Raw genomic sequence first — 24847 nt, 5'->3', positions numbered from 1 at the left:
TCCTTCAGCATCATTAGAGAGGCTGAGCTCCCTGGAGATTAGCTCTGGCCTGTCACCACAGCAACTGCCCAGGCCCTGCGGGCATCCGTGGTAACAGGCATAGGGCTTTGAGAGCCAAAGCTTGACTTGCAGTGAGAGAAAGCCCCACAGGGAGGCTGATAGGAAACTAGCATGTTGTATATCAGGAGGTTTTCTTTAATAGGGTTAGCTGTGCAGGTGGGCCTCACTTGACACAGTTGGCAAGCTGTGAAAAGCGTGTGTGTCAAATTTTGGTAAATGAGGAAACCTTGTTGTAAAGGCAGAAGAGGAATTCACTTTCCAAGTCCCTGTAGTAAATCCCCTTCGTAAAATGGAGCCTTCTTTTGTAAAGTGAATCTCCACCCACTTGTGACCTGGCTGTTAGTCTATGCTGAGTGTCTGGAAGTGGGGCCATCTGCAGAGAATCCCAGGGACATGCTTCCACCCAGGCTGCACGCAAAGAACAGCAGCAACCCAGCTTGCTTGGGGCTGGGAGTGGACAGGGTGTAATGGGGGAGCAGAGGGGGTGGGGGCCACAACGAGGGGCGATCAGGAGGGTGGGCCTTGCCTAGCACGAGCAGTTCTGTTGCAGCAGTGGCGGGGTGTCAGAGAGACGGGTGTTCTTGGAGGAGCCCAGAATGGAGGGGTCCGTGTCCAGCGAATCAGACATCTTGTCACAAATGGCATCCACCAGGCGCTCGAAGGCCTGCCTCACGCTGATGTTCTCCTTGGCGCTGGCTTCAAAGAAGTCAAACCCTGAGTAGAGAAGAGAGATACAGGTAAGAATTTTTCCTTTCCCTTTGATGTCTCCTGGCCAGAACGCTGGATTAATACAGCCAGTGCTCAGGAGTGAAGCAAGGAGGCCCAATCCACGGGCAGAGGATTCTGCTCCAAGGAGACGGTCTAGGGAAGGAATTACTTACACTGGTTTTAGAGTCAGACAGATCCTAGCTCTACCACTGATCAGCTGTGTGACCCCTGGCAAGTCATGAATCAATTCCCTGGTTTATAAATAGGGATAATTTGACCTATCTCATAGAATTATTTTAAGGATTAAATAAAATAATGCATGTAAAATGTATAGCCCTGTGCCTGACACAGGTGTGTGGGGGGGTCATTACGTGTTTTCTGAAAGAGCAAATACTTCAATGTGTGCACACCACTTCACAGTTTCCAAAGCATTTATCATATCCATTATCTCATTTGATCCTCATGTCACCCCAGGGGAAGGAGTGTCCAGGCAGACCCTCTCCATTTCACTAATGTAGACACTGTGGCTTAGAGAAGGAAGCTGACTTGCCCAAGATAAGTACAAGAGGCAGCCGTATGAGAAGCACGGGCTCTGGCCTTTTTGACTGAGCTTTTCCTGCTCTTTCCCCTGCTTCCCACTCACCCCAGGCTGGCCAGCTCTAGTCTGGGCTCTGGGAGGCACCTCAAGATCCATGATGAATAAGCAAAGTTTCATTTGCTCTTTCTACCCATAGACACAGTGGCTTAGCTCCACTCCGTGGGGTTCCTCCTCCCTGAACCCCTGGATCTTTCCTCCCCACACAAACCCAACAAAAGGCCAGGGGAAACTGCCCCTGAAGCATGAGACAGTCTTGTCTGTTTTGAACCTTGAGATCCTTAATGACACTTTCTGTGACAATGAACAGAACTTGGTTGTCCCAGGAGACACAAGAAAGGCCCTCCTGATTCGGACAAAGTGGCTGCTTCCCAACTGAGGGGTCTTGGTGAGGTTGGTGGCAGCCCTTAGAAACATAAGCTGCCTTCTCCATCACGTCCCTGCCCAGCCTACTCCCTTCTCTTCTGTCCATCCACCTTCCTCTTTCTCCTCCTCCTGAATCCATCTCTATTGCTCTTCAAGTCTTCTCTTCCCTTTTTTTCATTTTAGCTCCTTCTTTTTCCATTATTCCTCATACTCTCCTTGGGATCTCTAATATTTATCAAATACCTACTATATGCCAGATGCTATGCTAGGAGCTTTAGAAATCTCACCTTACTTAATCCCCTCAAAGCCTGTTGGGTAAATATAATCATATTCAGTTTATTGAGAAAATGAAGGCTCTAAGAGATTGCACACCTCGTGTGAGGTCACATGGCTGTATGGGTGGAAATTGGGTTGGTCTGGGTTTGGCTGCCTCTAAAGCCCACACACAGCCCTGCCTCCCATTTCTTCCTCTTTCTCCCTTTCTCTTTCCTTTTTGATTCTCTAACTGTATCTTCTTCCGCCTTTACAGCTCTCTTTGACCTCCTTTGCTTTTATCTGACTACCACTACAGTGTCTGAATCTGAGCAAGTCACTTCACCTTTCTGAGTCACTTAACCTCTCTGAGTCTCAGACTCCTCGTTTGTCAAACGGGAATAACAGTGTCTTCCTGCTGAGAACGGCTGGGAGGAGAGAGAAGATGGATAAATTGCTCTACAAAAGTCGCCTATTACAACGAGATTCTTTCTGCTCTTCTTTCACCTTGCTCCTCTCACCTCCTCTTCATCCTTTTCTCCTTCTTTTGTCATCATCTCCCACAACGAAGGGAGTCTCTGTCCTTCTTCCTCCTTCTCCCTATTATCCCACCATACACAGAGAGGGCTGAAGCCCCCAGGTACAAACAAGGCTCCTCTTCCCCTGGGCTTCCCGGCTTGAAGGCACTCACAGCTCCTGCCAGCCCACCTCTGGTTGACAGCCTCTCCTGCGGCCTATTGCCCGACCTGAGAAAGGCAAGCTGAGAGGTGCCCGCTAATTGTGGACATGTGATGAAGGAGGGGGTTGCTGGCTCTTTATCCTCAGGCCTTAGAAACCGACTTAGCTTCAGAGACCCTCCAGCGTGTAGCTTTTCCTTCATGAATATAAGAAAAATGGATTCTCTGGCCTTTGACTGGCTTATCCCCAATGACGTGTTTGGGAGGGTGGGGGGAGTGTGTTGCTAGCCTAGAAAAGGGGCAAATGGGTAAAGAAGTAAATAGGCTTAAACTATCAGTTTGGATGAAGATGAGGACATAGGTCAAGGCCAGGGGCACAAATCCTTTCTGAGGAACTGGCACTGAGGAAAGGATTGGCCACGTTGTGCAGGTGGGCAGTGGGAACAGGCAGAGGAGTCATACAGCCTGGATATGAATATAGCTTCTGTCAGCTACTAGCTGTGTGGCCTTAGGCAAGTTGCCTAATTTCTCCCAGCCTCTATTTCCTCATCTATAGAATGGGGTGAATATTGCCTACCTTATACGGTGAAAATGAGAATTAAATGCATAAAACTATGTGAAGTGATCAGCATGAGGAACACATGGCAAGTCCCTTTCCCCTATGTTCCCAGCCTCCTTTAGTCCCAGCTTCCTTGCTCCTGCATCATCTCCCACGACCTCTGGGTAAATCCTCTTTTTCTTCATCTTTCAGGGTCAATCAGGTCTTTACTGAATATTGACTTTGTGCCAGGTCTTGTGTTGAGTGCCAGGGAGAAAGGAAAACCAAATCTAGTTGTAAAGATGCACCAATCAGAGTGTTAACCTTCACATGTGCATGGTCCTTAATAGTCTATGATTACAATTTTAAAACCACCTTGTGAGGGGGGTTAGGGCAAGGCAAGGGTTAGGCTTGTAATTTACAGATAGGGAAACTGAGGCTCCGAGATGGGGCAGAAACCAGGGCTCTATCCCTTACGCCCCCTTGTCTCGCTCTCAGTTGGAACAGTGACAGAACACACCATAATGTTTCTAACCTAGGTAGAGCAAATCAGAGGCTGTGCAAGAATGTGGTGGAAGGAGAGAGTGGCAGAGGAGGAGAGGGAGAGGAAGCTTCCAGAAGCTAGTGGGGATGGGAGACTTTAAAGCCAGAACTGGGCAAAACTCTTCATCTAACTAACTTCTTATTCTTCAGGACTCAGCTTAGATGTGGCCTCTTCATTCTCCTTTGTGCTTACGTCTCTCACAGCATGTATTAACCTGCATGGTAGAAGTCTGTTTGACAAGGAGCTCCCTGGGCAGGGACCATGTCATTCATCCTAGCCTCAGCACCAGCTGGAGGCATAGGTGCTTGGTGAGTGTTGGTTGAATGAATAGGCAAATGAAGGAGGTTGGAATGAGCATGGAGGGGTGGTTGAGGGGATGTGGACAGTGGGGGTTGTGAGAGCTCAGCTGAATAAGCATGGCAGACCCCGTGCTGGGCACCGGGAGACTGAGGTGAATCAGACACAGTTCCCACCCTTGAGGAGCTCATAGTCTAGTGTGGGAGATAGACGCATTGACAATATTAAAGTGATAAATGCTGCAATGGTGGGAAGCCAGAGGATTTTCAGGGCACAAAGGAGGCACCTAAATGAATCTGGGGGCCAGGGAAGGCTTCTTGGAGAAGCTGAATCCTAAGCAGATATCAGCTAGAGAAAGACATGTTTCTTTACATGAGTGTGAGTGTATGTGTGAGCAAATGCACGTGTAGCACATCACGTGGGGAAAACAGCATGAGAACAGATAATGGGAAAAAACTGCCTTGGTATACGCTAGAATGACCGTAGCAGTTTGCTATCATTAGAGCAGAAAGCTCAAAGTGTGAGAGATGAGGCAGTAGGCGGCCAAACATGCAGAGCTCATATGTCACGCCAAGGAGATGTCTTCACTGTCATCTCAAAGGTACCCAAGGAATGAGAACACTGATTCAAGTAACCAGCTCAAGGGTCTCCTCTGCTGCAAACGCATTCCCATCCAATTACTGTCAGACTCCTAGAAGGCTCGTCATTAGTAGGCCCAGATAGTAACCTTTCCTCAGGTTCATTAGTAAGGACTCTCAGGAACTGAGAATCCAGTGAGGTCAGGAAGATGACAACCATTTAATTAGATTAGCCCCCAGTACTTTCCTCCCTCTAATTGGCTTCGGAACAATGGAATTTCTGCTGTCTTTAATGAGGCCCAATTTTTAACTGAATCTGAGACGATCCCCACACCCCAGAGTGATCATGTTTACCTATCCTGTCCAAAGGCAGCTGTTATGAATCCATAAACTATGTCCACATTGCCTGCTTCTGAATTTGACCTCAGGATTCTATTCAGAAACTTGGAACCAGCTAAACTCACCTCTCCTTATCCTGACACTGCCCCAAAACGCTTCCCCTCCACCTTAATGTTCAAATCCCTTCTCCATTCCGCTCTCACACCTCTTCATCTCCGTCATGTATCAACCATCAGCTCATGCTCTTTGGTCACTGATGATTTTAGCAAGGGATTTGCTGTCTTCCTTTCCAGATTTGTTTTCATTCTCAGGAACTTTGGGTTTCATGTGGACAATCCATCCAACACCCTGGCCTCTTAGTTTCTTGATCATCTCATCTCCAGCAATCTTCTCTTCCATTTTGCTTCAGCTGTGTCCCTGTCCTGATAACTTCAATGATATTGACTTGGCTTTGTGTCACGGTATCTGAAAGAGGTCTAATCAATGCAATATCCGGGCTCATTGGCCTAACACCAAGACCCTGCATGGCTTGGCCTCTCTCTGCTTCTCCAGCTCCAACTTCCTGGCTCACACTGTGCTCCAGAAACAACACTGTCTCATTTGGTGCCTTTATTCACACTGTTACTCTCCAGCTCCTATCCCTAATCATCTTCATTACCCACCTGTGGAATCACTGTCTCCAGGGAGCCTTCCCTTTCTCCTCGCACCCCATCTCCACCACTCAGAACACACATGTACCTCTCCCCTGTACTCCCATGGCACCTCACACAGTCACCGACGGGAAAACGGGAACTATTCTTAACATTTAAACCAGCAGGAATTGGTTATAAAGGTGATGGAAGAACTGAGAGGACAAATAGAATAGTGAGGAAACCCAGAGATTATCAATAGCAAAAAAAGGAATACTAGAGCCAAAGGAAGCTAGAACCATGGGAGCAGGAGTCAGAAGAGGAGCAGCCTCTGCTGGAGGAGCCAGCCAAGGTAGGGGGTGGGTTGCGGGGAACACACAAGTTTCTCCCTTTCCCCATCTCCAACACCTGCCAGTGTCTCTCCTCGGCTGATCCCAGACAGAGGCCACTGTCACAGGAGCCTGGGAAACACAGCCTGCAAAGGTCAACCTCCCAGAGGGCGTTGCAGGAGAGAGAGGGAGCAAGAGAAGGGTGAAAAATGATAATAGGCTAAGGACTGGCACAGCCATCAAAAGATGTTGAAATTCTCTATGATCTTGTTTCCCTGGTCAATGAGCATCTTGAGGGCAGGGAACCCATTCAACTCTGTGTACTCAGGGTCCATCTTGTGTTCGGTGACTGTGGCAGATTATTCACTGCCCTCTCTGTAGAGGATTTTTACATCCCCATCCATTGCCATGTGGTTGGCAGTGCCTCCTTGTGGGAGGGATATATCCCCGCTCCATCAACATCAGATTTGATCATGTGACTTGCTTTGGTCAATGGATGTGGGCATTCCAAGTCCCAACAGAAGCTTTAAGAGCCTTTGTGTGGTTTAGCCATCCCAGATCGGATTCCAGAGTAAGAAGACACATGGAACAGAGTCTCAGCTGACTTACAGCTGGCATGTAACATGAGTGAGAAATAAACCTTTATTATCTAAGCTCCTAACTCAGGTTATGTGTTACCACATATAATCTAAAGAAATCTCACTAACGTTGTGACTGAGGGTCGAACTTTGAAGAGAAACTATGGGCTTTTGGAAAAACACTGTTGGGTGATATACTGGGAGCATTAGAATTTTGAGTCCAAAGGCTGAGTTTGAGCACTGGGCCTGCCACCTACTTCCTCTATGGCTTAGAAGAGTTACATCTTTTTTTTTTCCCTGAGGAAGCTTTGCCCTGAGCTAACATCCACTGCCAATCTTCCTCTTTTTGTACATGAGCTGCTGCCACAGCATGGCCACTGACAGACAAGTGGTGTAGGTCCGTGCCCAGGAACTGAACCTGGGCTGCCAAACAGAGCATGCTGAACTTAACCACTAGGCCACTGAGGCTGGCCCACATAATCTTTAAGTGAAGAAAAAACCACACTGAAGTATGGCACAGTACATTGTGTACAAAAAAACACAAGTGGTCTGGATTCAGCTTCTTCATTAGTATAACGGAGCTGATGATAATGCTGCCTTCCAGGCTAGGAGAGAGTGAGGTCACAAGAGAACTGGTGTGACATACATTGTGAACTCTAAGTCACTGCATCAAAGTTAGTTATTATCAATGCTAACTAGGTCTTTGTTTCTCTGCAACCAGGCTCAGTAATGCAAGGTTTCAAGTGCTCATCCCAATCCAAAAAACATTTATGGAGCACCTAAAATAAGCAAGGCAGTGTACAAGGGTCTGCGGGCTGAGTGGTAAGTGGAGAGATGTGTGAACCGAAATCATGGAATCAAAGAGGGATGGAGCAGAACAGACTTTCCCACTCAATGAATCCAAATCCCCTGTTTTTCAGAATCAGGAAACAAGATGCTCGAGGTGACATAGTAAAGTAGTGGTAGAAGCAGGATGAAACCCTCAGTCTCCTAACTCCTAGTCTCGTGCTCTTCCCACCACTTTGCTGGAATGAGTGTATGTGTGTTTCAAAACCACATTTTAAATAGGTCTCTCCTTCCCTTGTGGGCAGACGTGCACTTCTCTTTTACTAGCCTCCCTGGGCTCTGGCCAGACCCATTCCCAGTCAGATCCAGGGAAGGGAGAAGAAGCCCCTTTCTGAGGGGCACAGGGAGGCAGAAGCCCTAAAATGTCATGCTTCCTGGAACAGAAGTCCCTGAAACTCCTCCATCCTCCCATATACTCACCCGCCTCAGTGCCTTTACAGTCTCACCCATGTTCCAGGAACTTTGAGGACATGGAAGACCTGTTGCTACTTATAGCTTTAATAAATGCTAGTTGCTGGCCATATCAATAGTCTTGGCTGAGCGAGCTGAGAAAAGCTACATGAAAGGGAGTCCTGGGGCCTGGCCCCATGGCCAAGTGGTTAAGTTCGCACACTCCGCTTCGGCGGCCTGGGGTTCACCAGTTCAGATCCTGGGTGCAGACCTATGCACCGCTTATCAAGCCGTGCTGTGGCAGCATCTCGCGTAGAAGAACTATAATGACCTACAACTAGGATACACAACTATGTACTGGGGCTTTGGGGAGGAAAAAAAAAGAGGAAGATTGGCAACAGATGTTGTTAGCTCAGGGCCAGTCTTCCTCACCAAAAAAGAAGAAGAAGAAGGAGAAGAAAGGGATTCCTGAGGAGGAATTCCATAGAGTAGAGAATGGCACTACTGCAGTGGCAAGATGACCACTGAAACTTACTTAATGGCTGGCATAGCAGAGGGATAGGACTGGAGTGGGATGAGGAAGGCTGAGCATCCTTCCTCACTGTTCCTAGATCTGATCATGTTCTTGCAAAATTCTTTTTTTTGTTGTTGTTGTTGAGGAAGATTGGCCTTGAGCTAACATCTGTTGCCAATCTTCTTTTTTTTTTCTCCACAAATCCCCAGTACATAGTTGTATATCCTAGTTGCAAGTCCTTCTAGTTCTTCTATGTAGGATGCCACCACAGCATGGTTTGATGAGCCTTGTGTAGGTCCAGGCCCAGGATCTGAACCAGTGAATCCTGGGCTGCTGAAGTGGAGCACACAAACTTAATCACTATGCCACCGGGCAGCCCCCTCTTGCAAAATTCTTAACACGGTCTGCAAGATCCTGAATGATCTGGCCCCTGCCTACCTCTCCACTCTCATCTCACACTACCCTCCCCTTGATTACTCAGTCCCTGCAATGTGGCCATCCTTCAATCTCATGAGTGTTTCAAGCTCTGACCCACAATAGGACTATTCTTGATGTGCAACCCTCCCCTCTCCCACCCCGATTCTTCCCCTGGCTAACTTCTCATCCTTTAGTTCTCAGCTTAAGTGTTACTTTCTCAGAAGATCTTGACTCTCCAGTCTAAAATTAGGCCTCTCTTTTTCACTTTCTTCATGGCATTTGTGGTGGACTTATGAAACTTATCTGCCCACCATTCCTGCCCTTAGGGAACCACGACTTTAAACAGTTGTGCTGGGACCACAGGTGACAATACTTGCCTCCCCCAGCTACTGGGACAGGCATGGGACTCACAGGTGGCCAATCACAGTCCTCCCTGAGATCGGTATATGGTAGTTTGGAGAGAGAAGGCTTCTTCCCGCGGAAGTTGGGAAGACATAAATCTGGAGCTGCCCTCATCTGTCTTTTCCCCATGCAGAGTCTGGGTACAGAAGGAAGCTGAAGGATAGGCAAAGCTGAGAAATGGAGAGTGCCGTTGAGTCCTGGGTCTAGCGGACTTCTCAGCGATGAGCTAATAAATTCCACTTTTTAAATTAAAGCTAGTTTGATTTGGGATTTTTATCACTTGCCATAACAAGAGTCCTAACTCATGCAGAACTTCTAATTTTTAACAGCTCTATTGACATATTTTACATACCACACCATTAACTCATTTACACAATTTTTAATTATATATTTATTTGTATAGTTATTTATTTATGCCTCTTTCCCCATCAGTTCCATGGCAGTAAGGATCACAGCTGTTTTATTCACCGTTACATCCTAAGTGCTAAGACAGAACGTGGCTCAGAATATGTACTCAATAAATATTTTTCAATGAATAAGTGAATAAATGTACGAATGAATGAAGATCTGCCCTGTGCTGGGTGCTTCGGATAATGAAACAAATTAGACATAACCCAAACTGCTCTCAAGGTCTAGCAAGAGAGACAGACATGTAAATAGGCAAGTTCTGGTAAGCAATAGGGGAAAGCTGAGGAAGTTGTATAGGACAGAGATGGGTTACCTTGACCTGCCCAAATCTGACCAATTCATTAAGGTCCTCTTCAAGTGCCTCCTTAAACCCTGTACTAAGAATTAATCTCACTTGCATTTATGTTCCTAAATAGATTTGATAGATCTGGGGCGAGCCCTGTGGCTGAGTGATTAAGTATGCGCACTCCGCTTCGGCGGCCCGGGATTCACTGGTTTGGATCCTGGGTGCGGACCTACACACTGCTCATTAAACCATGTTGTGGTGGCATCCCACATAGAAGAACTAGAATGACCTACAACTATGTACTAGGGCTTTGGGGAGGAAAAAAAAAGAGGAAAATTGGCAACAGATGTTAGCTTAGGGCCAATCTTCCTCACCAAAAAAAAAAAAAAAAAGGTAGATCTATACTGACTTCACAACTTCCTAACTGTGTAACCTTGAGCAAGTTATTTAACCTCTCTGAATTTCATTTTTCAGAGTATTGGACATATTCTAGAATACCTATCTTGAAGGGTTATAATAAGAATCAAATGAGTATATGCAAAGCATAAAAGGCATATAATGCTCGATATATATCACCTATTATTACCATATTTGCTGTATAGGGAGGTTAAGTGGTTAGGAGCACAGGCTCTGGAGCCAGACTACTGCTTGGGTTCAAATTCTGACTCTACATGTTACTAGCTATGTGAACTTAAGCAAGTTACTTACCTTCTCTGTGCCTCAGTTTTCTCATCTGCTAAAAAACACATGGAGATAAGAAAAGTATGTGTCTCATAGGGTTCTATGGGTATTAAGTTAAATGAGTAATACTTTAAAAACACTTAGAATAGTGCCTGGCACATGGTAAACACCTAATAAATATTTAACTAACTTGTCTTTTTAAAATCTTAGTCATAAGGGCTTGGCACGCTGGCTATATTTTTTCCTAATATAAAACTAACTCACATTTTTAAAACCTTTTTAAAACCTAGCCTTGTTTAACTCTAAGGGCTTGACACACTGATTATATTTTTTCCTAATATACATCAAAATACGTACATAAAATCACCTTGCACGCTTCCAGCGGCATGAGTCTCTCTCTTTGGCAATCGCTACTCTAGGCTCACACAATCCCCTGATTTATGGTTTCCTGGACCCACAGTGCTGGGCCTCGCCTCTGCAGTGTTATTCTCCCTGCCTGGAAGGCCCTTGCCTCTCTTCCTCACTTGGCTTGTCTTTAAGACTCAGCTTGGCATCATGTTCTCTGACCCCCACCGACTTAGGTGCCTCCTCTGTGCTCCCACAACCCCCGCACACCACTCGGTCACAACACTGCTCATTGAGGTATCACTGTTTCTGTCCTTCACACCAGGGAATGTATCCTATTTCACAGCACGGTACCAGGCACAGGGTAGGTGCTTAGGAAATCTTAATTGGATTGAAATAAAAGGAAGTAGCCAAATACTTAACATAATAAAAATTTAATCAAAACATTTTTTGCAGCGTCTACTCAAAAGTAGTGTCAGGCCATATGCTAGGTACTGTGGGTACAAAGATAAACAAGACTCATTTCCTGTCCTCATGGGGCTTTCAGGAGACGGACAAGAAAACAAGAGTAGGCAAGTGTGATGGGTCCTGTGACTGTTGTGTGTATGGGGTACATTAAATGGGGACACAAAGAAAAGAGCTCTGGGGGGGCCAGGAAAGGCTTTATAGAAGACGTGAAGCTTGAGCTATTTTGAAAGCTGAGTGGGGGTTCACTGGCTGGATGAGGGTAGGAGAGGGCATTCTAAACAGACGGGGCAGGGTGGGTCCAGAGAGAGTGCTGGGTGTCTCCCTGGGGACAGCAGGTTGGAGGCATAAGGAGACATCCCGAGGTCACCCAAGTGTGGGCTTCACCACATGCTCACTGTTCTGTGAACCACGGATGGGTGGAGGCACTTTCTGCACTGGAGAGCCTCTGTGACGGCATAAGAACAGCCAGACCCAAAATGACCCAACCTCCCTATTTATTAAGCACATACAGTTTGCTAATTTCTATGCCAAGGCCACCCTGGGGAGCAGGGGAGGGGAGAAAGAAATCTAGGACTCTCCCCCTCAACACCTACTCATAATACACACAATACAAATATATACGACACACAATTCACACTTGTATATTATACAGTTTCCGCACCTACCGGCCCAAATATCTGTCCTTCAGAAACTGTCAGAGAGTATCACTCTAAACTCCCCATTCCTCAATACTTAAACACCTAGGTTGTGAGAGCTACTTAGGAAGACTGGCTAAAAGCTAAGCAGTCCATCCATCCTTTTAGAGGAAAATTCCTCCAAGGGGATTTTGCATTAAACCCCAATAGAGAAAAGAAAAGAAAAAAGCTGCTATTTAAGCACATGTAGGTAGGAGTCTGCCGTGGGGCCACTGAGACACACCTAAGGCACTTGCGTCTCAGTGGAGCACAAGGGTCAAGATGCTTTAATCTTGGGAAAAGTCAGAGCATCCAGGGCTGTATACGTAAACCGCATTGTTTCATCCCTTCATACAATTACCTTTGTTGTGAATTATGTTTGGTGAGGAAGCATCAGTTTACATTGAGAGAAATGGTAAGACACCGCCTATAATGTTCAGCGTTGTGGTTGCTGTAAGGATGTTTGATATTAAGGACATTGTCACATGCAGCATATAGAGGTTGCTCTACAGTTGCCAATGAAGAGGAGTGCTTCTCTGGAATAGCGGGTTTGCTTTTATATTGGACCATCTCTGAATCATGTAACTGATTATGTTTCCCTCTTTGCAATGGTTGCGAGGGAGCTCAAAGCCAATATTTTGGCCCAAGTCTTGCACATGCCCAAGAATTTACAACATACATACTTATCTCACCCCCGGCTTCCTCTTATTTTCCTCCTACCCTTGCTTTTCTTATCCTCCAATTTTCTCGATTACTTATAGTTTTTTTATTGATGTACTATAATGATTTTTATAAGTCACCTCAAATCCTTTGTGGAAGGAGCTGGTTAAAAAAAAAAAAAAGGAGTTCATAAATTTAAGCTTTACTTATACATTCAATGTAACAAAATATACATGTATCGTAAATAATAAATTACCTAGCACAAACCCCATACGTACATCACACAAATATAAAACAATACACACAGAGCACATATGCACATAATTCACAATCACAACACACCCTTCATGTCACACTCCCATGCACATATGCATGCACACACACGTGCTGTGCACATACCAAGCTGCTCTGCGAGGAGCCGGCCCTTCTCAGTGGGAACAACCCTTTCTTCCTCCATGTCACACTTGTTCCCCACCAGGATAACCTGTGCATTGTCCCAGGAGTAGGTCTTGATCTGAGTAGCCCTAAAGAGAGACAGAGAGAGGACTCTGTTAAGGACACGCTCCTAGGCCAAAAAGGACCCTGCGAAGTTTGAAGAAGCCAATTGCCTTCCACGGAGCTGGCCACACCCAAGTTAGTGTCAATTAATTCAGCTGAGGACAGACAGACAGATACATGCCCCTGCTGGCTGTCACAGACGCTGACCCCTGAGCTCTGGTTGCAAACCTCACCCAGCTCCTACGAGCCCTCCACTAATGCATCTGGTCATCCCTCTCCTCACCGGGCAGAGAGCTCTTTCTAAAATGTCTATCTGACCATGATACATCCTTTCTTAAAAGCCTTCTCTGGCCCCCTCTGATTAGCTGTGCAATGAAGTCTAGATCCCTCCATTAGGCATTCATGACCATTCATGTCCTGTCTCTCCAGCTCATCATCTTTCCTCCCACTTCACAAACCTTCTCAACAATTCCCCAAATGTTCTCCCATGGCTTGTGCCTTTGCTATACTGGGAATCCCTTCCCCACACTAACTCAGCCCCAAGGCCCAGGGCTGATCCCACAATCCCTTGCAGGGAGCCTTCCTGGGCCCCGCAGCCTCTCCCTCCTCTGTGATTCATAAACCTTTACTGAGGCCTTAGATTATGATTATTTGTAGAAACCAAAATGTCAGGAGTGGTTTCCTTCACATAGGATGATTTTTAAACCTTTAAAAAATACCTTTCTGTACTTTTCAAATTTTTGAAAGTACGAATATATTACTTCTATAATTAGAAACAAAATTTTAACATAGGGAATAAAATAGGACCCTTATATAGTGGAGACATCTTTTTGTGGGGATGGGCTTAACTCTGTCCCCAACTACCCCATCAGGCAGAAACGATTATTTCTCCTTTTGGCTCCCTGTACTTTTACCACGGCACCTGTTACCTTTGGCTGAATTGATCTGTCCCTTCCTGGGGCAGGGACAGGCTTATTAGTCTTTGGGGTGCCAGCCCCCAGGACAGAGCACAGAGCAGAGAAGTTGTCAGTGAACATCTGATGAATGCATAAGACAGCAAATGGTTAAAGCAGAGCTAAAATATGACCCTATCCTGACACTGACACCCAATCTAACTCAATCCTATCTACAGTCTGGACCTATTACCGACCTTGCTCCTAAAGCTGATCTCACCAGGACCCTTCTCTTTAAGGGTGAGAAGCCATTCCCTCAAAGAATGCAATTTACTCAACCTCCATTTGTTGTGGGCTGACAAAGAGCCAGGTTCCTCGCTGGGCGCTGCTGCTTAGATGGCAGGCAGGGGCCACTCTGGGACCAAGTTTCCCAGAGACAAACTTCAAAGGCTAGGGCTTGGGAGAGCTGGGCACTAAGTCTTCAGCCTCAAGGCAGGTAACTGGAGCCAACTCTCCATGTCTCCCAGGCTACTCTTCCTGTCATCTTCCTCCCTCCGCCCACCCCCATCCACTCTCAGCTCTCAGATTAGCAACTCAGGTTATTATTGGAGGAAGTATCACCAGGTGTTAAAGTCACTATGTTCCTGAGGCAGAATGTACAGGGACTGATTGAGAAAGGGAAGGAGGTCAAGCCCAACAAGGAATGAGCAGTGTGGAGACACTTAAAGAAACAGCTAATCACTCATGGTGAGAGGGGTCGGGGGGGGGGGAAGTTGGGGAGGGAGATGGGAGGACGGGAGAAAAATCATGACTGGAAGGAAGAGAGGGAATAAGAAAAGGAAAAAGGAGGAGAAAAGAAGAGGAAAGAGAAAAGAGAGGAAAGAAAGGAGAAAGAAGGAAGGTAGAGAGAAGGAGTTGTTAAAAGGAATGGGGGAGAGAGGAGGAAGAAGAAGATGACCGAGAGTCTGAGAAGGAGAACATAGACCACCATGAATGACAGATACGAGGATGGCATCCTGCACTGCTGTTCAGAACAAGGGGTGCAGCAGACAGCTTGCAAGGTCACTCTCAGCTCAAGGCTCCAAGACACCAACAATGCTTCATATAGTCATGACAACTGTTCCTTGGGAGAAGGGAAGTCCTCGAAGGGTAGCTGTCGGGTAGAAGGGAGCAGGAGACAAGCTTGGACTGGCCAGCACTGCTGCTGTGTGCCTGGCCTGCTAAGCCTCTCTGATTCTGAAGAAGAGCCGGGCACAGATGCTCCACCCGCCCCATTCTCATCCTTTCCACTGATTAGGGGCAGGGGCTCCTGGTCCCTCCCTCTCACCTGTCCCTGCCCTCATGCTCCCTCCTCCCTGTGAGTAATGCTCCAGGAAGAAAGATGTAAGTTGCCTGGAGGTTCTACCTCTGGGAAGGTGTGCTGATGTCCACTGTAGATTGAACCTTTATGAACGTGGACTGGACTTGCTCTTGGACCCCCAGCCCAGCCCACGGATAAACTTTATAGGGAAGCAGTATGTGAACTTGTTCAGCACTGTTGCCAGAATTATCTTTCTAAAGAAATCTATCTTTTTCTAAGATAGAAAATTTCTAAGAATCTATCTTCCTAAAACATTAATCTGAACCTGTTGTTTCCGCATTCAAATGTCACCACCTATGGGATAAAATCCAAACTCCTTCCCCAACACACAACATCGTTTATGACCTCTGCTCTTCCTATCCTCTCACCTACCTTCGCGCCTTTGCCCACCTGTCGTCTTTTCCTGGAGCATTCTTACCCATTCACCCCTCTGGCTAACTCCTGTTCATCTTACAAAATGCAGCCTATGTGTCAGCAACTCCAGGACACCTTCCCTGACTCCTCAAGCTGGGTCAGAGCGCTCTGCTGGGTCCCACGGCCCCTGGTGCCTCTCTTCCTCACTGCACCAGTCACACGATATTTTCATGGCCAGCTTACTATCTATCCTCCCCTCATCTGTGAACTCCTTGAGTACAGGAGCCATGTCTGATTCACCTGGGTTTCCCTAGCACACAGCACAAGGCCTAGCACACATTAGGTTTTCATGAACAGTTTGATGAATGAATGAACGAATGAATGATTCTCATACCAGTCTTGGACAGCATTGAAGGACTCCTCGTTGGTGATGTCGTACATCAGAATAAAGCCCATGGCCCCACGGTAATAGGCTGTGGTGATGGTCCGGTAGCGCTCCTGCCCAGCTGTGTCCTGGGCGGGAAAAGGACAGAGTCAGCCTCCTGGAAAGTCGGCTTTTGTTCCTAAAAAGTCCCCAGGACAATTAACTAATAGTCCAAGGTATATTTAAGGAGCATCTATTACGCATCTTGTACGTGGTGACTAGAATATAATGGTTTTTAAAACATCATAGAAAAATGGGCAAGAGAAATGCACAATTCACAGAAGAAATGTAAATGGATAATTATTATAAAAAAGGTTTTAATCTTATTTTTAATTATAATTCCCACTACAGATGAGGATGTAGTGAGATGTGCAACCTCACACCTTGCTTGTGGGGGTGGGACTTGGTTCAATCTTTTTGGAAATCAATTTTGAAGTCTCAAGAGCATTAAAAATATTTGTACCATTTGACCCAGAAATTTTCCTTCTAAAAATTTTTCCTACAAAAATAGAAAATCAGACAAATACTTATGCACAAAAATGTTTGTTACCACTTTTTATTTCGACAGTGAAAAAGTATCATCAACTTATTTATTCAACAATAGGAGAATGGTTAAAATATAAGAATTTTTTATGTGTATTTGTATAAGAATAATGATATCAGACAATGCTTGTATCTATGATATAATATCCATTTTGTAACTATATATGAAGAGAAGAAAACTGGAAACAAACACATCAAAAAGTTAATAGTGAATACCTCTGTATGAGAGACAAGAATTACCAGGATTTTTATTTTCTTCATGTACTTTTATTTTCTCTACAATAAGCATGTACTATTCTTACATAAAGAGAAATAAAGAAACATTTTTACTAAAAAAATGACTAAGACAACTATTTATCTCAAGCGGCTCACAGTCTAGTCAGAAAGAAGAAAGGTAAGGAAGCAAAGACAAGACCAACAATAAAGTGTATCGGAGAACACTGGGTGCTGAGCACACACACACGTCTACATGGTCCTTCTGGAGGGACGAGCCAATCTTCTCTGTGTCATTACACTTTGAGACGTGTGATGCTTGAGCATGTATAAAACATTTCCTCATATATTGTCTTGTTTAAATTTTATGAAATGTCTGTGAGGTAGATCTCAGTACTTACATTTTATAGTTGAGAATGCAAAAGAGGGTAAGTGACTTTCCCAAAGTCACAAAGCTGGTGACAAAAGCTATGCCTTAAATCCAGGACTTCTGATTCCAAGTCCAGCGCACATACCACTACATCTCAATCAATGAAAGACTTATCCATAAGCATTTACTGAACACCATCTACAATGATCGGAAAAATAAATCATGGAAACGATAATTACAGCATGCCATTATTTGTACATATGCTGCACCTCTCAGCCACAAACGTTAGAACAACCCTGTAGAGTACATATGATGACTCACATTTCACAGATGAGAAAACTGAGGCTCGGAGAGATTGCCCTCTAAGTGTAAGAACTGGGATTCAAAACAAGTCTGTCTGACTCCTGCACCCATTACAGTATCCTGCCTTGGCCACGAACCATACTTTGCGTGATATAAAAATGGAACAAGCACCATCCCTGCCCTAGGAAGCTTCGGTTAAAGCGTAGAGGCGGCTAAGGCAATATGTGGCAGTAGTCATCTCTACCAGATAAATAGCATAAAGAAAATGTGGCACACAGCTGGGTGAGGTAGAAACGTGACGGTTTAGGGTAGTTAAGGAAGACGTCAAAGCAGAGATAGTGCATCAGTTAGGATAGACTGGGTCATTAGGTAAAAAGCAAAAATCTCAGCAGCTTAAACAACAAGGTTTTATTTTTCACTATTGCTACATATCCATTAAGAGTTGGCTGCGTGCTCTGCTTTTTGTCTTCTTATTCCAGGATAAAGACTGACAAAGCAGCTACCAGAGGGAAAGAAAGTGTGTGAGTCATGTGTTTGCCGTTCTTTCTTTCTTTCTTTTGAGGAAGATTAGCCCTGAGCTAACTACTGCCAATCCTCGTCTTTTTGCTGAGGCCTTTTTTGAGGCCTCCTTATGACTGGCCCTGAGCTCACATCCGTGCCCATCTTCCTCTACTTTATATGTGGGATGCCTACCACAGCATGACTTTTGCCAAGCCGTGCCATGTCCATACCCGGGATCCGAAACAGCGAACCCCGGGCCGCCGAGAAGCGGAACATGCGAACTTAAACGCTGCGCCACTGGGCTCGCCCCTCATGTGTTTGCCCTTAAAACTTACACTTTTTCCATTTCACTGGCCAACGCAAGCCACATGGTCACACCCAAGAGTAAAAGAAGAGAACTGGAAATGTGGTAGACCCCATAACGACTCCCACAGGTAGAATCTGTACCGAACCCAGGATCATCACCGAAGACATGCTTATTTGGCAATAGGAGGACAACAGAAACTTTTCAAAAGATGAGTTTTCCACGCACAGAAGTGAAGGAAAGGTATTCTGGCAGAAGGAAGAATCTTTGCCAGCGAGTACTCCAGAAGAACTTAAGGAATGGTGGGAAATGGGTAGGCAATAAAGCTAGAAAGAGCTTTGAATGCTGTGTTATGGGGTTCGGACTTTATCTTTTAGGATCAAAGATTTTGAGGCAGGGAATTAGCAGGATGAGATCTGAATTTTAGAAAGATCACTATGACTGTGATGTGGACGGTGGACTGGAAGGAGAAGAGATGGGAAGCAGGAAGCCTCGTCAGAAGATTTTGGCAGTGGTTCAGGTGACGCCCAATGAGGATTTGAATCAGAGTCGTAACAACCAGGATGGAGTAGAAACAGATTCAAGAGGTATTTAAGTGGTGAATTATAAGGCACGATAACGGATTAGATGTGAAGCGATAAGAAATCAAAGATAGCAGTTATGTTTCTGGCAGGGCTCAGCTTTTCCATGTCCTCAGCGATTCAGCTCTGGCTCAGACTTGCACACATTACGCAGCAAGACAAAATCTGCACTTAACACACCCACCATCCTTAGAGAGCTTGTGAATCGCCATCTCCTGTTCATTGAGCATGGTCTTTGGGTGTCTTACTCTTCACCTCAAGCAGCTTATCAGAGTGTTCCTTCTGACCACACACAGTACGTCTCCCTAAGAGTTCTGGCAAATGCAATTTTCTCCAGCTCAAGAATAAGTGAGTGGATGAATGAATTAATGAATGAATGAAGAGATGGATGAGTGAGTGAACATGCAACGCTGGGAATCTTAGGCATTACTGAGAAAAATATTCACTGTCTGCCATATCTACACAAAAGCTCTGCGTGTGGGTACCTATGAAACACTGCAGCAGTATTTGGTCTACCCCTCCCATGCCCTTGCCTCTGCTTCCTGAGCTCCTTAGAACCAATACCACAGATGAGGCTCCTCCCACCAATCTACAGGGCTCTGACCCTAAATCTTGTCCTCTAGGGTTTAGAATTAAGCCACCCTTCCAGACTGGTGATCTAGAGGCCCAGGCAGGATTTCTGAGCTCCTGTACTGTGACCAGGTCTCAGCTCTTCTCACTCTACCTGTTATGCCATTTCTCTGTGGGAGTTTCTAGTCTCTCATCTCTGCCTGGAGCCTGGCCCTGTGCCCCAGCTCTTTGACAGAAGAGTCCTGTCACCCAATTGGTGCCAAATTAATTGGAAATCCTGGTATGGCACAAGAAATCAACTTGGATATGGAATCAGTTTCATCTCTGTACTCCCACTGTCTAGCACAAGGCTGTGCACACAGTAGGAATTCAATCATTGCTTGTTAAACAAAAAGGCCATGTAGTGTTGAGGTTAAAAGCATGATCTCTGCAGTTAGACTTCTGGTATGAAGCCCTGTTCTGCCACTTAATAACTGTGTGACTATGGTAGGCAGCCTCTAAAATGGCTCCCAGTGATCACTGTCTCCTGGTCTTCAAGCTCTTGTGTAATCCCCTCCTTGGGCAATTTACCTTTTAGGGCCTTCGTTTCTTCATCTATAAAATGGGAATCATAATAATGCCTACTTCTTCAAGTTATTTTGAAGATTAAGAAAGTTGTTATATCTAAGTGCTTGGAACAGTTCCTGGTACATAGTAAGTACCATACAGGCATCAGTTATCATTTTTGTACTTCCAGAGTCAGCCCCAGGAGCAGGGCCAGCTTCCCAGGGTCTGCCCAGCTGGAGTGGATGAGTCTTATGCCATGAGTGACTTTCCTCTCATTCAAATCTGCCCAGGGCTGTCTCCAGCCAGAATCTCAATATGATGCTTCCCTCAAAGCGAAGCAAATGGTTTGATAGAAGGGAATGGACGAGTGTAAGAGTTGAACCAGCCTTGGTCTGACTCCCAGCTCTGCCTTTCATTAGCTGTGTGATTTTGGACAGCTTGATTTTTTCAACTCTCTGAGGTTCAGTTTCCTCATGACTGGAATGGAAATAATAATGCCTACTTTGTAGGGTGTTTGTAATTAAATGTTTGGCTTATAATAGGAACTCAAATACAGGAGTATTCATCATTTTCATTATTATTTAACTTTTCTAAGCCTTAATTTCCTCATAGCTAAAGTGATGATAATAATACCAATGGTGAAATGGCTGTGTGAGGATTAGAGATAATGTATGGGTAGAACCTGGCAGGGAGCCAGGCACATAGTAGGTGCTCAATAAAGCTCATAGGTGCTACTGTTATTACTGTTGATACTATTGTTATTGTATTTCAACAAAAGAAAAGCAAGGCTGGAAACAATTCAGCTTTCACTATCCTGTGCTCAACGGAAAGTAGCCCAGACAATCGCTCCTGAACCTCCCTCTCTCTATCTTTATTTTTAAAAATCTCTTTGACGAACATTGATTCCCCTCCCACTGATGAGAGTCAGAAATAGAACCAAAGAGGAGACAGGAAGGAGGAGAAAGAAAGAGGCATGACTCACTGGCTACTTGAGGAAGGAGACCATGTCGTCAAGAGCAATCAATTCACTTCTACAAAACAGACTTCATTGAGCTCTTCATATGGGCAGAGCATTATGCCAGAGAGCGGACACCAGGGTAAGCAAGCCACTGCCCTGGCCTCCAGCAGCCCTGTCAGTGTGGCAGACAAACACATGGGGAGAGGGAAAGGAGCTAATGTCAACTGAATTCCTACTGTGTGCCAGGCACTTTGATAAGTGCTTTATATACAGGATCTCATCTATTATTTGTAATAACAAAATAAAACTGCTAGTTGAGCATTGTTACATGCCAGCCACTATGCCAAGCATTTTTCCTATTTTATTTAATTTTCAAAGCAGCCTCAAAATACTGTTATCTCTATTCACAGATAAGAAAAAGTTTAATAACTTGCCGAAGATCTTGCAACCAGTTCATGGCAGACTGAGATTCAAACCTGGGTCTATCTGATTCTAAAGCATGTGCTCTTCCCAGGACGCCCTTTACTCTACGCTATTTCTCTTAATTGTTACTTCAGCCTAAAGCAGACAAGTTTGAGTCCCCATTTTATATATAAATTAACTGAGGGTCACAGAGGTTAAGTAAATTGCTAGAGTCACAAGGCATAAGGAGGCAGAGCCAGGATTCGAATTCTGTCTTTTGACCAAAGCCTGTGCATTTTCAACACAGCCTATAGCCCAACCAGACTGTGTATTCTTAACCACTTTCCCCTGCTAGGCAGGACCCAGCCCACTCTGCAGCCTCCCAGACAAGAGGTCCTCCAACTATGTCTAAGGCTTCCTGGGGTCAACCTCCCCTCCATCAGAGGGTAATGCTGGAAATCACCCACAAAGCTTAAATGGAATCACACGGATCTGGGACACAGGCGCTCAACCAATATTAGTTATCTTCTCTATCTTCCATTGAACCATCAATCCAACACAGACCCTTCATTTCTTTCTGGAGTTTCCTCATGGTCGCCCACACATGCCATACTCATTTCTGCTCCATATTTCTGTTCATGCTACTCTCTCTGCCAAATATGCCCTCTCTCAGTTCCTCCACTATCAGATTGCTGAATTCTAAAATTAAAAGGAAACTTTAAAAGTTATTCAACCCACCCTCTCACTCAAAATAGGAATTCCTTCCACAGCATACTTGCATTGAGTATTTCCGACGTTGGATGCCCACCACCTCAAAAGGCAGCCATTCTGCTGATGGACAGCTCCGATATTAGAACGTTTCTTCCTTCTGTTAAGCTGAAATCTGCATGTGGTACTTTCTATTCACTGATTTAATTCTGTTCTCTGGAGACACAAAGAATAAATCTAATTTTCACTCACGTGGCAGCCCTCCAAATACTTAAATCCTATGTTTGTTTAGCTCTTAGAGTTACAAAGTTTTTTTTTCTTATTTCAGTTAATTTCCAGAGAAATCCTGTGAGAGAACGACCAATATACCCATTCCACGAAAGAGGCAACTAAGGCTTGAAAAGGTAAAAGACAGTGAATGATGAAAAGGGGCCTAAGTAAAGCCAGGTCTTCTGGCTCCAAGAGACCAGCGCTCTCTGCTCAAGGCTGTATCTTGGATGTTTTAAGTCACCTGTCACAGGGACCTTGACAACCAACAGAATGACCAGAACAGCAATGGGAAATTGAAACTGTATCATGGGAGGAACAACCAAAGGAAGGAAGATGTGTAGTACTCTGGGGAACAGTACTGCTATCTTCAAATATCTAAAGTGCCTAAGAAGTTTTCCTTCTTTTCTTTCAAATCCTCACTGGGCGCTGATTCTGTGGCAAGCGTTGACTAGGACTTACAGATCAAAGGCTGAATACTACACGATACCTGCATGAAGTCTACAGCATCTGTTTACCAGAGAAGGTAAACGTGCATTGGATGGGGATTCTGAAGCAGGAGAGGTCCATTCCCACAGAGCCTTCTAGAGCCTTTCCTTGAGGCAACACTCTTCCTTTGGATCTCAGCTCAGCAGGGAAGCTGGCCTGACCATCTTGGCAAACTCAAATGCTCCCACTACATGCTTTCCTGGCACCACGTGCTTCTCCTTTGTAGCACCCACACCCACTGCAATTTTGCATTTATTTGTGTAATTATTTGATTAAGGTCTGTCTCCCCTGCCAAACTGCAAGTGCCATAAGAACAGGATGTCTGGGTTTGCTTACTATTTTGTCTCCGTTGCCTGGCACAGCACTGGCACATGGGGTGGAGGAGATTTCCAATAAATACTGTTGAAAGGGTGGATTTTTTTGGGTGTCTGCAACATTTTTGATAGAGCCACTGAATGTCAGATGGGTCTTTCTAAAATCAAAATCTCATCATCTCCCTGTCGGTCTAAGTCCCTTCCCCCGGCTTCACACAGCCCACACGATGGGGTTGGTCCAAGCTTCTCAGTAGAATGTACAGACCCTTCAGGATCTAGCTCAGGCTTCCCTTCCACTTCCTTCCTTCTCATTCCTCCCCTGAACCAATGAGTTCCAGCTTTGCCTAACTTCTTGTGGTTTCCCAAACACACTGCTCCTGAGCCTTAGGTTCACATGCTGAGCTGTGCCTGGAATCCCCTTCTCTTCTATAATTTACAACCTTATTCAAGGTCACATCCTCTGAAGTTTTCCTTGATCTCTCTCTCCACAAAGTAACTTTCTTCTCTGCCCTTTTATGGTTTGACAGTATATCATTGCATACATCACGTTTATTATAGTTACTGGTTTATTTATTTGTTTCCTCTTTCAGATTATGAGCATCCTGAGACCCAATCTTATATTTAGCTAAATCCCAGGCCCTCAGTTATAGTACAAGGAACACAGTAAGCACTTAATAAGAATACTAGTGAATAAAACTCAAGAGCTGACTATGTGCCAAATAGGGAAAATTCATTTAGAACCTCAGGATTGGCGGGAAAAAGGTCTGTGAGATCATACAAACCAGCTCCTCTTTCTGGTTTGGAGGCCCAGAGCACTGACAGATTTAGCAGGTCATACAACTAGTAAGAGGTTATCTCTGGAGCCTCCGTCCCTGGATCCTGCCCTCTTGCATCCCTGCTCCCCCAGCCAAACTCCTCCCTGCCCCTCTTCAATTCACTCCCTCCAGGTCAGGTTGGGGGGCGGGGATGATAAGCACCAGGGAAGCAGGTAATGAGACCTTCCAGGCTGGCTCTCCCCACACCCCACCCCCTGACCCACAGCTACCAAGTTCCAAGCCCTTTGTATTCTGCAGCAGCTGGGAGCCAAGCCGTTAGGTCCTAGGGGGATAGGAGGAAACGAGAGGACCAGAGCTTTCCAGGGAGGTTCAGTGGTGCCAGGGAGAAGCAGAAGACAGACGAATGGAGAGAGTGACCCCTTGGAGCAGGATTGGTGTTATACCCATCTGTCCTCAGTAGAGCACCCCACAGTTAATAAGCATTCTTGTTGCATCTCTCATTGGATCCTAACAATGACCTGTGACGCAGACTTTTTAGAGCCAGAAGAAACCAATCTTAGAGCTCAAACAATTTGACTGCTTTATTTTGCTGGTAGGGAAACTGAGACCCAGAGAGGTAAAGTGACTTTCCCAAGGTCTTGCAGCTACTTACTTTTTGGCTGAGCTGGGGCTCAAATCCAAATATTCTGACTCCACATCCAGTGTTCTTTCCAACACACCATGTATTATTGTCACTATTGATTTACAGGTGAGAAAACAGGAGTCCCAGGGCACATAGCTAGCAGAGGGCGGTAAAAAGGTCACTGGAATCCAGGACTAGGGATTATAAAGCACTTCCCGCCCACTGTAACCCTAACCAACCTTTGAGGTCCAGGTCAAGGGGCAACTATTC

General features: G+C 45.3%; 1 protein-coding gene and 1 long non-coding RNA gene across 4 annotated transcripts in view; one reads left to right on the top strand and one right to left on the bottom strand.

Moving 5' to 3' along the window:
* The window catches only part of RAB3B (RAB3B, member RAS oncogene family), a 68167-nt gene that overhangs the window by 10267 nt on the left and 33053 nt on the right, over positions 1-24847 (bottom strand). For 2 of the 3 annotated variants that reach the window (XM_070609645.1, XM_070609646.1), the window contains exons 3-5: positions 16081-16199; positions 12981-13105; positions 175-774 (exon numbers count right to left, since the gene is read on the bottom strand). In XM_070609645.1, the coding sequence (XP_070465746.1) occupies positions 587-774; positions 12981-13105; positions 16081-16199 (432 nt within the window). In that variant the 3' untranslated portion in view covers positions 175-586. Of the gene's footprint in view, positions 1-174; positions 775-12980; positions 13106-16080; positions 16200-24847 lie in introns of those variants that run through there. The other variant, XM_070609647.1, reaches the window with a different exon arrangement.
* LOC139081894 (uncharacterized) lies at positions 149-23280 on the top strand. The gene is made up of 2 exons (XR_011537362.1): positions 149-797; positions 22438-23280. It is a non-coding gene; the product is annotated as an uncharacterized lncRNA (long non-coding RNA).

The sequence above is a fragment of the Equus przewalskii genome, chromosome 2 (genome assembly GCF_037783145.1).
Source record: "Equus przewalskii isolate Varuska chromosome 2, EquPr2, whole genome shotgun sequence".
Lineage (NCBI taxonomy): Eukaryota > Metazoa > Chordata > Mammalia > Perissodactyla > Equidae > Equus > Equus przewalskii.
The sequence above is the reverse complement of the archived record's forward strand: the minus strand, read 5'-3'. Positions and strand labels throughout refer to the sequence as shown.